Raw genomic sequence first — 12,920 nt, 5'->3', positions numbered from 1 at the left:
CTTCAAAGTTGTTAAATGATTGATTTCTCCTCCCAACTTTGTAAGCGGTTCGAAACACTTTTCCTGTTACGTCTTTATTATGAGACGAAGTATTTAGGAAAACTTTCTCTGTTTCGTTTTTTTTTTTTTTTGCTTCAGATTTTATTTTTTGGCATGCTTTGTGCGCTGCACTCTCCTTATGATCGTAAATCTTTTTTTTTTTTTTTTCTTAATGACATTAACTGTTGTTTGCGAGATTCTCCAAAATGACTGATTTTACCATTTGCCCACTCCGCTGAAATTTTCGTTCCCATGTGTTTATCGACGGCAAGACTTCCGACATCACGACACACTTTACAGTCGAACATTTTATTCTTGACATACAGCCACTCGTTTCTCTCGCAGAAGTCATTTTTCTGCAAAAGTGTTCAACATTCGGGCCAATCATTATCAGAATCTGCTTCCTTTTGACCACGTTGATCTTCGGTCTTGGTTTTACGATCTTCTTCACCAAGTATATTTTCGGTGCTAGTTTTCTGTTTTACAGGCTCACAAGTACATTCAAACAATTTCTGCTTCTTCAGCGTTCCTTTTTTTTATATACTCACTGACATAAAGTAACTACTTATTTTACTAATTTTGAACAATGTTTGCACTGATTTAACTTAGATTAATTCAAAACTCACGTGAACACCTGCCTGTTTCAGAGTGAATATAGAATTGATAAACCGATATTGGAAGCAATCAGAAGTGAACACAACTTCCTGTTTCCGGTTTACGTACCAATCTATGAAACAGGAAAGCAGACTACCAACTTATGAGTAATCAAAACTGAAAATTCAATTCGTGAACACAATACCATCTACCGGAATATTTATAATACATTTTGCTGTCAATAAATCGCAAATTTTTAAAAACTTAAGAAAAAAGGTGCCGGTACTGCGTATACCGTTGAGTACCGCCAGAAAAAAATCACTGGTTTTACCTATTCCTTTTTTATTTAAAGTACATGCATTTATATTATACTTTTTCAGAACTTGGCTGACTATTACGCTAGAGGGAGGACTTCAAACTCTTTGAGGTGTTGAAGTGGGGCATAATCCAAAACACGTTGGAAAACACTGACTTAGAACAAAACAAAACAAAGGTTATTTCAGATTTGTATGCTGAGTAAATACATAAAACAGAACCACAAGTTAGTTTACTTTCTGTAGCTTCGTATTAACATTTTTAGTCATCCAGATTTTGGATAAATTAAATTAATGCAACTAATAATTGTTGAGATGAGAGAAATCGTCATTGAAGACTATAATAACAGTCTTTCTGAACTTGAAGAGCGTGTAGAGAACACAGTTTTCTCTCCTCGATTATTTCTTCCCCTCTCTTCTTTGGCCTGTGATTTCAGGAGCACACAGAATACATTATCCATCTCGAAAGGCTTGCGTTTTTCACTGGATCTCAACATAATCCAGCACTTACAGGTTATTTTGTAGCATACGGTCACTGCTTTTAAGTTATGGCTACAGATCCGTAGCCCTAACTTTGATTCCATCATCTACAGACGGAATCGATGTTGCTGTACATTCAGAATGCCGTCTACCGTCACAATTTAAATGTTATACCAAAATGTAATTAAATTAATACGAAAGTGAACAGTCAAATCTTCAACTATATCACTTTAATAACAATCACTTTTATATATTTAGAAAATCAAATATTATAATTCGGTTCAATGTACTTATCTCTTTATACACTCGAAATAGCGTTAGTTTAAATTGTATATTAACAATGAAAAAATATAATTTAATAAATATTGCGAGGCAAATAGTTTCATCTGAAAATTGGCAAACTTTTGCGTTTTAAATAAAGAGAAAAGTTTTTAGCTGTTTCTTTTACAATGGAAATATTCACAATGAAGTGATTCATGATAAAATCTTCGGTAAAGCTGGACATGGAATTCTTATCAAAAAGGAGATGAACAATAAGTACTTTAAATGATGAAAGACTACTAATAAAATGGCGCTGTGCACAAAATAATTAGTAAAACATCGTCCGCTAAAAAAAATCCCACCATGATTTTTCTTTCTTTTTAGCTTTCTCTTTCCTGGCAATCGTAAATGAATCCCAGAATCCTGCAATTGTCGTATTGATACCTATCCAGTTCGGAAGATAAAACATATCATAGGGAACTTGCTCAAGAAATTCGCTACCTGGCATTAAATAGTCATCGTAATAGACCACTTCACCACCACAGAGATAAGATGCCCAAAAACCGAACGTTCCATAGCTCATGATAGTGTGATTGCAACTAGCGAGTACTGCCATGTCGTATCCTGGTTTTGGAGGGTTTGGGGTAATTATGATATCCAGACCTGCTACCAACTTTTTGAAGTTTGTCCTACTATCACTGACTCCAACAAATATGGCATCGGGATATTTTTCCCGAAAATAGTTCATGGCTTTTTTAAAATATTCGCGATCCACTTCCTTACCACCAAATGCTGCTAACCATCTAGAATAGTCCCCACATCGGTAATGAACTCCTACAAATGTTGCTGTTGGTTTGTCTTGTTTTGCAGCTCTTAAAGTTTCTTGGGCATAGTCTGTTATGTGTTTGTGAAAGATGAATTCTCGTAAAATTTCTTCTCGTACATGATTGTAGAATGTATATGAAAGTGGGTAGAGGTAGCCATTAAGGATATTAGCATTGCGAGGAATATGCGTGTCTTTAGTCCTTAGGATTGGGCCAATATGGTATGGCTTCTTATAATTCTCGGGGAGATTGTTTATCTCTGGAATACTTAATTGGAAATAATCACGGAAGTGTTTTAGATTGCAATATTGAGCATAAGGTGTCCTGTTATTTAGTTTGCTGAGTCCTAGAAGAGTGGCATAAGTTCCCATTTGATTACCCAGTCGTCCATAATTGCAATGAATTGTAAGGGCTTCAGTATCATCTAAGAACACTGGAAGTAAATAAAAAAAAAATGTTAGTTAACGACATAAAATAGATAAAATTCTAAGAAAAGGTTAAATAAAATAGAACATCAGCTACTTATCTGAACGTTTCGACATAAAAACCGTAATAGACTACCGTCACTGCTATATGCACAGTACAGTATGGTATGGAAGTTTCCAGATCGTGTACTCACTTAGGATTTCGCTATGCGCCATATTGTCTGTTAGATGTCGATCCACGGTCATTGTTTACAAGAATGCTGTTCAACCAGGTGGCGGGGAGGAAGGGTCTGGTTTCATCCAGCCAGCGAAATAAATTCAAACATTTGTCATAATTTTAAATAAAGTACACATTACTCTCAGATACCGGATTTGTTTGCATTTAAAGAATATTAAAGCGTTCGGAAAAGCAGCTACCGTTTGGAATTTAAATAAGTAGACAGACGACAACCAATAGTTTGTCGAAAAGCTACTTCGCATCGCAACAAACATCAAAGTGAACATAAAAAAACATTAGCCCAGAAGCTTTGTCCACAATACTCTAATAATTAAAACAATTTTTTTAATATAGTCTTCTTTAAAATTTATTAAGTTTTTAAAGAATTATTGATACATGCTTAATTTATTAAATACGATTACCATGAACAGTTATTCATAGATATTATACATTGGAAAATTTGTTTCGTGGCTGTAAAGATTTTTGTCACAAAGACTTGCGAATTCTCTTTAAAACTGTGTACTTTGGCGAGGAGGCGCTGCAGTCGTGACAGAAGCAGACGACGCTTAGGACTTGATTAGCAAAGTTTCCGCTGTGTGTGGTATCCATTTTTTTTAAATGTGCCCGAAGTGAAAGAATAAGTACAACATTAGTGTTTGAAGGCAAATTATAATGTTTTTGTAGTTTCAAGAATCTTGTAAAGCAAGTTTGTGTCAAGTTTTTCAGAAATAAATAACATCACTAGAGTTACATCAGTGAAATGCGTATGAATGTGTTCTAAAAGTATACGTATAAGCGAGCATTCATTCTGCGTAATGATCAAGACTTTCACCAGCTTTACCACTCATCACAAGTCCGAATTTTACTGGCGCAGTCGATAGGACCTACAAGGTGAGAGCAATTCGTTATGTAAATGCATGCTCCCATGTTTTAGAGTTCTATTTTGATTATTTGGGCGAAAGTCTGTTTTAATACAAAACAAAAAAAAACAAAAATAGTGTTCGTAGTTTGTTCCATCCTGGAACAGTAGTAGTTTTGATTTCTCGCCAGAGAAAGAATACGTCAGTATTCAAATTTTGTTCCATCCTGGAACAGTAGTACAACAGTTTGGATAAATGAAAAACACGCCAGTGTTCAAGCTATATTTTCGTCCCAGATAGTTCAGAATAGTTGTTTTTTTTTTTTCATTTTAAATTTATTTTGTTCTGCAGTTACCGATTTGTCCTGTTTTGCATGTTAGTTCCATCTTGGAACAGTCAGAACTTGTGATTTCTCGCCAGAGAAAGAACACGACAGTGTTATCATAGTTAATTTTTGCATACTGTTTTGATAGTTGTTTCGAGATTTCAGTTATTATATAGTAGAGGTGTAAAATCGGAACTATTTTTTTGTTTTGTTTTTATATATCCACATATATATATATATATATATATTTGTGTATTTGAAAGTGTAGTAAATTGTGTAGTTGAAGTTTTTATCTGATAATATTGTAAGATTTATCTATGTTTACAAATGATATGTTGAATTTAATTATGAGTCCCATAATCGCCAAATGTATACATCTCTTTTTGGGCTTTTAAAAAAAAAAAAAAAGAAAAAAAAAAGTGCAATTGATTCTTTTTTTTAGGGTGATTTTTTTTTTATCAGTAAAGAGAGTTATTGTTTAGCACCATGACTTATTTAACCAAAGGTAGAAAGGAAGATTTACGTAAATTGGCTGAAGAATTGGGAGAGAAGACAACTGTTGAAATGAAAGTGATAGATCTTAAAATGATTATTACGGGAAGTAAATTTTATGAAGAAGAATTTGTTAAAGGGATGTTGGAGACGATTATTAGTACCAGACTCGAGGAAGAACTGATGAAGAAAGAATTAGAAGCTCAACGGCGGAAGGAAGAACTAGAAGCCCAATGCCGGAAAGATGAATTGGGGGCCCAACAGAAAAGAGAACAAATGGAGTTCGAGTTGAAGAAACTGGAAATTGAAGCGCGTGTTCAACCAACCTCAACTCCAGTATCCAGTGACAATAAACCATATTTTCTTGAACTAATTAAGCTAATGCCTAGGTTTAGATTACAAGAGGATGACATTGTGATATACCTATCCCTGTTTGAAAGACAAGCTAAGAGAACAAAAATAGATGTTAAAGACTGGATATCATGTCTCTTGACTTTGTTACCATTTGAGATTGTCCAATTAATTGGTAGAGAGTCAGAAGAAAATTGCGAAGATTATGAATATATTAAAACAATTCTACTAAAGAGATTTAGACTGAATCCTGAAAGTTTCAGAAAAAAGTTTGTGATGCACCAAAAGGTTGCTGAAAAATCTTGGAGGGATTTCTGTTATGAAATAACTAATTATTTCGAAGAGTGGATTGGTGGCCTTGATATCAAGGATTTTGAAGGGTTAAAAGATCTAATTATTACGGATCAACTGAAGAAGAAAGTACCACATGAAGTGAGAGAACATCTCTTAGACGACTGGACAAAATTCGTTTCTCCAACCAAGTTAGCTGACAGATTGGACGAATACGACAGTGTTCGTAGTACATCAAGGAAGCCCATCGGAGCTATTCCGAAGGACAAGGTTACTGAAAAGTTTAGACCTTATACTCCACCTGCTGAGCGAACATTCAAAAATAAGTTATCTCCCTCTCAAAGTCCACCGAGATGGTACCAGCCGTGGCGAAATGATGATTCATACAAGCCTCACTACAAACCAACTTGTTTTACTTGTAGAAGGGAAGGTCATATTGCCAAGTTTTGTATGAAAAATAGTCAATCAAAAGGTACTCCTACTACAGCACACAGTAACCTAGTTCAAACGTCTACCACTGGGAATGACGATAAATCAGGTGTGTTGACTGCCAAAATTTCCATTCCAGTATCCAAATCAGTGGACATTGATCGAAATGTAGATGATTTGAAGGTGGTCAAAATCAAATGTGGAAGTAGGGTTTTAAATGGAATAATAGATACGGGAGCGCAAATATCGGTAGTGCGCGAAGATTTAGTGGCAGATACGCCCCATGATGGAGAAAGTAAGATAGAAATATCTTCTGCTTTCGGAGAAAATGAAATAACACCCTTAAGGATTTTTGAAATGAAAATTGATGATAATTTACATGGTAATGTTCCAGTCACATGTGCTGTCTCAAGAAAACTGGTTACCGATCTGCTACTGAGCTCCTCTGCCTATGAAATGCTGGTCGAAAGCGTCGAGCTACATGAGAGTAGTCATCATTGGGAGACACCGGTTCTGAAATCAAAAGATTTAAGCGATAAACGGTCAGAAGATGATGAAGATGAAGACATGCCTTCGAAAATAACCAGTACAGCATTGGCAGTAAGTACGATAGAGTCCCCACCAGGTGAAGAAAATGAGTGTATACCAGAAAAAACAAAATTCGAATTCGGCAAACTTCAAAAGGATGATGAGACGCTTCGAAGGTGTTTTGAATGGGCAAAAAGACAGAAAAATTCCTATGCGTTTGACAATGGGGTTCTGCTTCATAATGAACATATTTGTGGCGAGAATATTAGACAAGTAGTGCTACCGCGTGTGAAACGAGAGAATGTCTTAAAGATGGCACATGAAATCCCTCTTGCTGGCCATCTCGGCGAAAAGAAAACCCGTCAGCGAATCAAGTACTCATTCTTTTGGCCTACCATTAAACAAGACGTGAAAAAATATTGCGAAAGCTGCAAGGAATGTCAAATGAGAAGGACTGCTACATATAGAGATAGAATCCCCATACGACCTATCGTCAGACCAGAAGCTCCGTTTGAGGTATGGAGCGTGGATTGTATCGGACCGTTAGAACCCCCATCGGGAAGAGGACATCGATTCATAATATGTGCTGTTGATTTATGCACTAGATGGGCCGAAGCCATACCTGTCAAGGAAATAAGTGCTAAAACTACATGTAACGTTCTAATGAGGATATTTACTCAGACTGGATTTCCTAAAATGGTCTGTACCGACCAAGGTACGAATTTCACATCTAAACTCACTCAAGCTTTTGAAGATCTGCTAGGCATAGCTCCACGTTTTTCCACTCCAGGACATCCTGAGAGTATGGGCGCTGTTGAACGTTGGAACAGAACTTTAAAAGAGATGATGAATAAGAATATACAGGAACATGGAAGAAACTGGGATTTACATCTTCCCTATCTTCTATTCGCATACCGAGAAGTACCACATAGCACTACTGGGTTATCACCTTTCCAGTTGGTATATGGAAGATTACCTCCAGGCCCCTTATCTTTGTTAAAAGAAATTTGGACTGGTGGACGAGTCATCCCAACTGCTGCCTCTCGCTCGGTTGAAAATTATTTACAAGAGCTTCTTGAAAATCTAAGAAAAGCTCATGAAATTGCATCCGAGAATGCCAAAGGGTCTCAAGAACAATACTCCTCCAGATGTAATCTTCGTTCCAAAGAAAAATCCTTCATGGTTGGTGAAAAGGTTTTAGTATTGTTACCTTCATCCTCTCATAAGCTTCTAAATACTTGGACAGGACCTGCTACAGTCGTCCAACTTACTAGACCACATTCTGCGAAGGTTGAGATGAAGGATGGAAGTATCAGGGAGCTCCACATAAATAAGCTTCGACCATATATTCAAAGAATTAATCATGTCGGTCTAGTTTTCGAACTAGATGAAGATTTCGGAACACTCCACTATGCACCTGTTGACAAGATGAATAAATCAGTTGAAGATATTAGGAAACACCTTGAGGATATGGAAGCTCTCTTGACGGAAGAACAAAAACAAGAACTTTTTGACATCCTCCGGAAATATGCAGATGTTTTTAGTTCCAAACCTGGTCATGCCAAAGTTGATGGACACTCCATCAAAGTTACAGAGAACTGTTCCCCTAAGAGACTCAAACCCTATAGGGTGCCAATCACTCTACAAAAGGAAGTAGATCGACAAGTCAAAGAACTGTTAGATATGGGTCTCATTGAGCCAAGTGTCAGTGAATGGGCTCATCCCGTTGTTTGTGTGGCTAAGAAAAATGGAAGTGTCAGACTATGCATTGACTTTAGATTGCTGAATAGTTTTACTATTCCAGATGCTTATCCAATGAAAATAGCTAGAGATTTATTATTTGAGGTAGGACAAGCAAGATTTATCACTGTAGTTGACCTCACCAAGGGATATTGGCAAATCCCTATGGAAAAGGAAGCAAAGCCCTTCACCGCATTCGTGACGCATTCTGGTCACTATCAATGGAATGTCTTACCGTTTGGAATGAAGAACGCTGGAAGCACATTCCAGAAATCATTAGATAAAGCACTAGCTCCTCATAAGGCATACTGCCGATCTTATATCGACGATTTGGCTATATTTTCTAAAACATGGTCTGAACATCTCACCCACATAGATGAAGTCTTCAAAACATTAAGAGAGGTGGGTTTAACAGTAAACCTAGAAAAATGCGAATTCGGGAAAAATCAAGTGAAGTTCCTAGGTCATTTGATTGGATCCGGTCAACATTCTCCAGACCCAGAGAAGGTCGAGGTTATAAAAGGTTTAGCGACACCAGCAACAAAGAAGGAAGTAAGAAGTCTACTTGGACTGGCTAGCTACTACCGTGACTACATACCACAATTCTCCCAAATTGTATTACCACTGACAAATCTGACTAAGAAAAGTGTCCCAAACAACATTCCTTGGACTACTGATGCTGATGAAGCTTTTACGAAACTCAAGGAAGAGCTTATAAAAATGCCTTCTTTGCATACTCCAGATCTCGACAAGCCGTTCCAGTTGTATACGGATGCATCAGCAACAGCAATTGGCGCATGTTTAGCTCAAAACAACGAACAAGGAAAAGAATTGCCCATTGCTTTCTTCAGTAAGAAACTAAATTCCTGTCAAATGAAATGGTCAACCATTGAAAGGGAAGCTTTTTGCGTCTTGGAGGCATTGAAAAAGTTTGACACATGGGTATTTGGTGCTGAAATACAGGTAATTTCAGATCATAACCCTCTGACCTATCTAACTAAAAGTGCTCCTCATGGTGCCAAGTTGTCCCGATGGGCTTTAGCCCTACAACGTTATAATCTGACTGTTACATATAGAAAGGGTAGTCGTCACGGTAACGCTGATGCCCTTTCCAGATTAAAAACTGATATAATTAATTAATGCTATTGGCTTGTTTCTTAATAATGATTATATATTTTCTTGATGTTTAGTTAATGATAATTATATAGTTTTTTTTGTGTGTGTGGGAGCTGCATCGCACCATAAAGCTCTCACCTCATTTCTTGTATTTTAGAGTCAATTACTCGCCTGAGTTTTTTTTTTTTTAGATGCAACATCGACACTCCTGTGACGGATGTGCTTCCCCCAAAGGGAGCTGTAAAGATTTTTGTCACAAAGACTTGCGAATTCTCTTTAAAACTGTGTACTTTGGCGAGGAGGCGCTGCAGTCGTGACAGAAGCAGACGACGCTTAGGACTTGATTAGCAAAGTTTCCGCTGTGTGTGGTATCCATTTTTTTTAAATGTGCCCGAAGTGAAAGAATAAGTACAACATTAGTGTTTGAAGGCAAATTATAATGTTTTTGTAGTTTCAAGAATCTTGTAAAGCAAGTTTGTGTCAAGTTTTTCAGAAATAAATAACATCACTAGAGTTACATCAGTGAAATGCGTATGAATGTGTTCTAAAAGTATACGTATAAGCGAGCATTCATTCTGCGTAATGATCAAGACTTTCACCAGCTTTACCACTCATCACAAGTCCGAATTTTACTGTGGCCATCATCTTTTTTATAAAAATGGACCTTTTTATAATAATTGTAACTTTAATAAAAAATAAAAATGACATATAGATCGTGGATAGAACGGGTTCATATAATTATTCTCAGCTATTTACGTACAATAAAAATATCTAATTTAACAAACACTTGTAGTATAAATTGAAGATTTCTTGAAGGAATGATTTAAGTGGACACAGGAACAAACATGTATGAAAATTGGAGACGATTCCATAACTTATACAGGACATCTGTTTATTTGTAACTTATAATTTTGTTTCGTTTTGCCCATAAAGATAGTCGGATTGCAACCAAAATTGAAATCACTACAGATTTCGATAAAATGCAGATAAAAAATTTCTTCAAATTTTATCAGCTCAGATAGGAGGGAAGTTATTACTTTCATTTCGAATCAGTTGAACCTTCAAAAAATAGTTTCGATATAAACCAGTATTGATCAAGAGCTGCTGTATGCGTGTGCACAGAGATATCAAATGAATCTGATAGTTATATATTTAATCATAATAGACGGCTACCAAGGGCGCTTTTCTTTCTCTCTCAAGATAAAATAAAACTGGATAGAGTGAGTGGGAGAGAGAGAGAGAGAATTTATTTTCTAAGCTGCGCTCTTGTTTTTGGACAACTCTATAATATGAATATTTCTACAAATTCAGTAACTAAAAGAATTTAATCGAATGAAAATACTTATATATTTTAAAAAGAATTAATATATCTTAAATATGAAATATTTTTTAAACTTAAATGTATATATTTTTTTTTCGTTCAAAGAGTTAAAATTATACACCCCCCCCCCCCCCCACGTGACAGCCAACATAAATAAAGGCAAAACTGCAATACACAATTTGAGAGATTTTTGATTACGCAAAACTCCAATTATTTTCACGCTGCGTTTGTAATTTGCGCCATCTATATTTAAACATATGACGAATTCATTTGATGTGCCTACTATAAATCAACAGACCAAAACCGATTGAATTAAAGTATATAAACGTCATAAAATCACAAAAGAATTTTAAAGTCGAAACATTTTCAAATAGTTTAAAATAAATATTTTCTATCTTCTGCGAAGTTAAGAGAAGTCATTGGTTTGAAGGAATCTTAAAATAGCCAGGAATCTTATTTTTATTGCACGACATTTTGCTGCTATCTTTGTTCAAGAAAAGATCGACTTTTTCCAAAATTCTTTGATGGCGAAAAATAAAGGGCTGCATAAAAATATGTACTGCGCTCTTATTTATTTTTTTCATGTTTGATAATGAGGAAACAGTCTTTTATCTTCATTTTATTTGTACTTCGCAGTTCCAATAATTGCAAATATTCCCGAGTTGTAAGATCAGCGTTGCCTGAAGAATTACGCATTGAAGTTTCTTTAAAATAAGGAATAGAGGGAGGTAAAAAATTACCATTTATAAGGAAAGCGCATGTTCAAATAACTGTAATAAACAGTGGAACTTTCCCTAACAACTTTTAGCTTTAAGTACCAAAACAACTATTCGCCCTTGGAAAACCTTTGTATGGCTACAATCCAAAGCACTGTACTCTGTTTACAATCATTATTTCCGCTAACGGAAATAACTGCGTATTGTTGGTAGTAAAATTATTTATTTCTTTCGCCATGTAAGCGCCAAATGAAATAAATTAACAAATAAGTAAAAAAAAATAATAATAAAAATAAAAATCACTAAGGAGACGATAAATTCATAAATTATTCTAGAACTATAAGCTGAATAAGTAGTGGGTTTTTTTTTTTTAACTTTAAAATTCGCTTTTAGGTTTATTCTAGAAATTGGCAATAAAGTGCCAACTGAGTTCTAGTCAAATAGAATTCCATCATTAACAGCATTATCATCATAACACTAATTACGGGTATAGATTATATTGGCCTGTTCCGGTCTCATTATCCATCCTTTTTTTGAGGTCTAACTTGCCTTCTCTTTCCAATTGGCTTATATTTTAGTATTTGTTTTGGATGTCGGGTGTTGGCCATTCGGTTTGCATGTTCAATCCATTATTGTTTATAATTGTTTAGTTTTTCTTCTATTGATTTTGTTTTTAGTTCTTTTAAAATGTCTTCGTTCCTTTTTTTGATCTAATAATGTGTATTTTGCAGTTCTTCTCATAAATCCCATTTCACTTGTTTTTATTCTTTGTTTATCTTGTTTGTCTATTGCCCAAATTTCACTGCTATATAATAATGTGGGCACTGCTAAAGTATTGTATATTTTCAAGCGTGTTTCTTTTTGTACTATATTTGGGTTGAGTGTTCTATTTATCAGGCCTATAATCAGTAAAAATTTTGAAGTTTTTAATTTTGTCTTTTTCTCCTTCATATGATATTTCACATCCAAGATAACTGAAAGTTACTTGATAGAATGACTTGTAATTTAATATGGATGCTTATGACAGATGCACGAACTTAGAAAAAAAATTGCCGATAGTGTTGTGATCTGTGGTCGAGGCCAAGAAGTTTTCAGCCCACCCTCGTAAAGACCAGAGACAAGGCTGCTTTCTAAGGATCAAAGCATTACAACCCAAAGTTGTGCCTATAAGTCTGTTTATGATATTTTTCCTAGTATGGATTCGATTTTGGATTAGAATCTTGTTGCGGAAGTTTATTGGCTCTTATGGTTATTTAGGTGGAAAGCCGAAAAAGTAGTTTTAGTTGTATTAGGGATAGTCCCCATGTTTTGAAGTAGTTTTGCAGTGAGCTCATAGCTTTGCTCACATTTCGTAAAGGCTTTTGAAGGTATTGTCTTGGGTAGTGATTGCTATGTCATAAACATAGATATTCAACTGGCTGTTGGAGGGATGCCACTTGTATACAGGTTGAATAGCTCTGGGGCTAGGAAAGATCCTTGTGGCATTTATGCTGTAGGATAAATGTTTTTCTTTTTTTCTTTCTTTTTTTTTTTTTTTGAATTCAGATGAACATTTATTTTTCTACTGGAGAGCATTTGTTCTAGTAGTTTAAAGACT

At 35.4% G+C, this 12,920-nt stretch overlaps 1 protein-coding gene across 2 annotated transcripts in view; it reads right to left on the bottom strand.

Annotated features, from left to right (window-relative positions):
* Nucleotides 1–1,637: 1,637 nt before the first annotated feature.
* The window catches only part of LOC150095943 (galactoside alpha-(1,2)-fucosyltransferase 2-like), a 31,466-nt gene continuing 20,183 nt past the window's right edge, over nt 1,638–12,920 (bottom strand). For both annotated transcript variants that reach the window (XM_090409245.1, XM_090409246.1), the window contains exon 2: nt 1,638–2,945. In XM_090409245.1, the coding sequence (XP_090265371.1) occupies nt 2,035–2,945 (911 nt within the window). In that variant the 3' untranslated portion in view covers nt 1,638–2,034. The remainder of the gene's footprint in view (nt 2,946–12,920) is intronic.

The sequence above is a fragment of the Typopeltis vanoorti genome, chromosome 19 (genome assembly GCF_054136105.1).
Source record: "Typopeltis vanoorti isolate ZY-2024b chromosome 19, IOZ_Tvanoo_1.0, whole genome shotgun sequence".
NCBI classification, from domain to species: domain Eukaryota; kingdom Metazoa; phylum Arthropoda; class Arachnida; order Uropygi; family Thelyphonidae; genus Typopeltis; species Typopeltis vanoorti.
The sequence above is the reverse complement of the archived record's forward strand: the minus strand, read 5'-3'. Positions and strand labels throughout refer to the sequence as shown.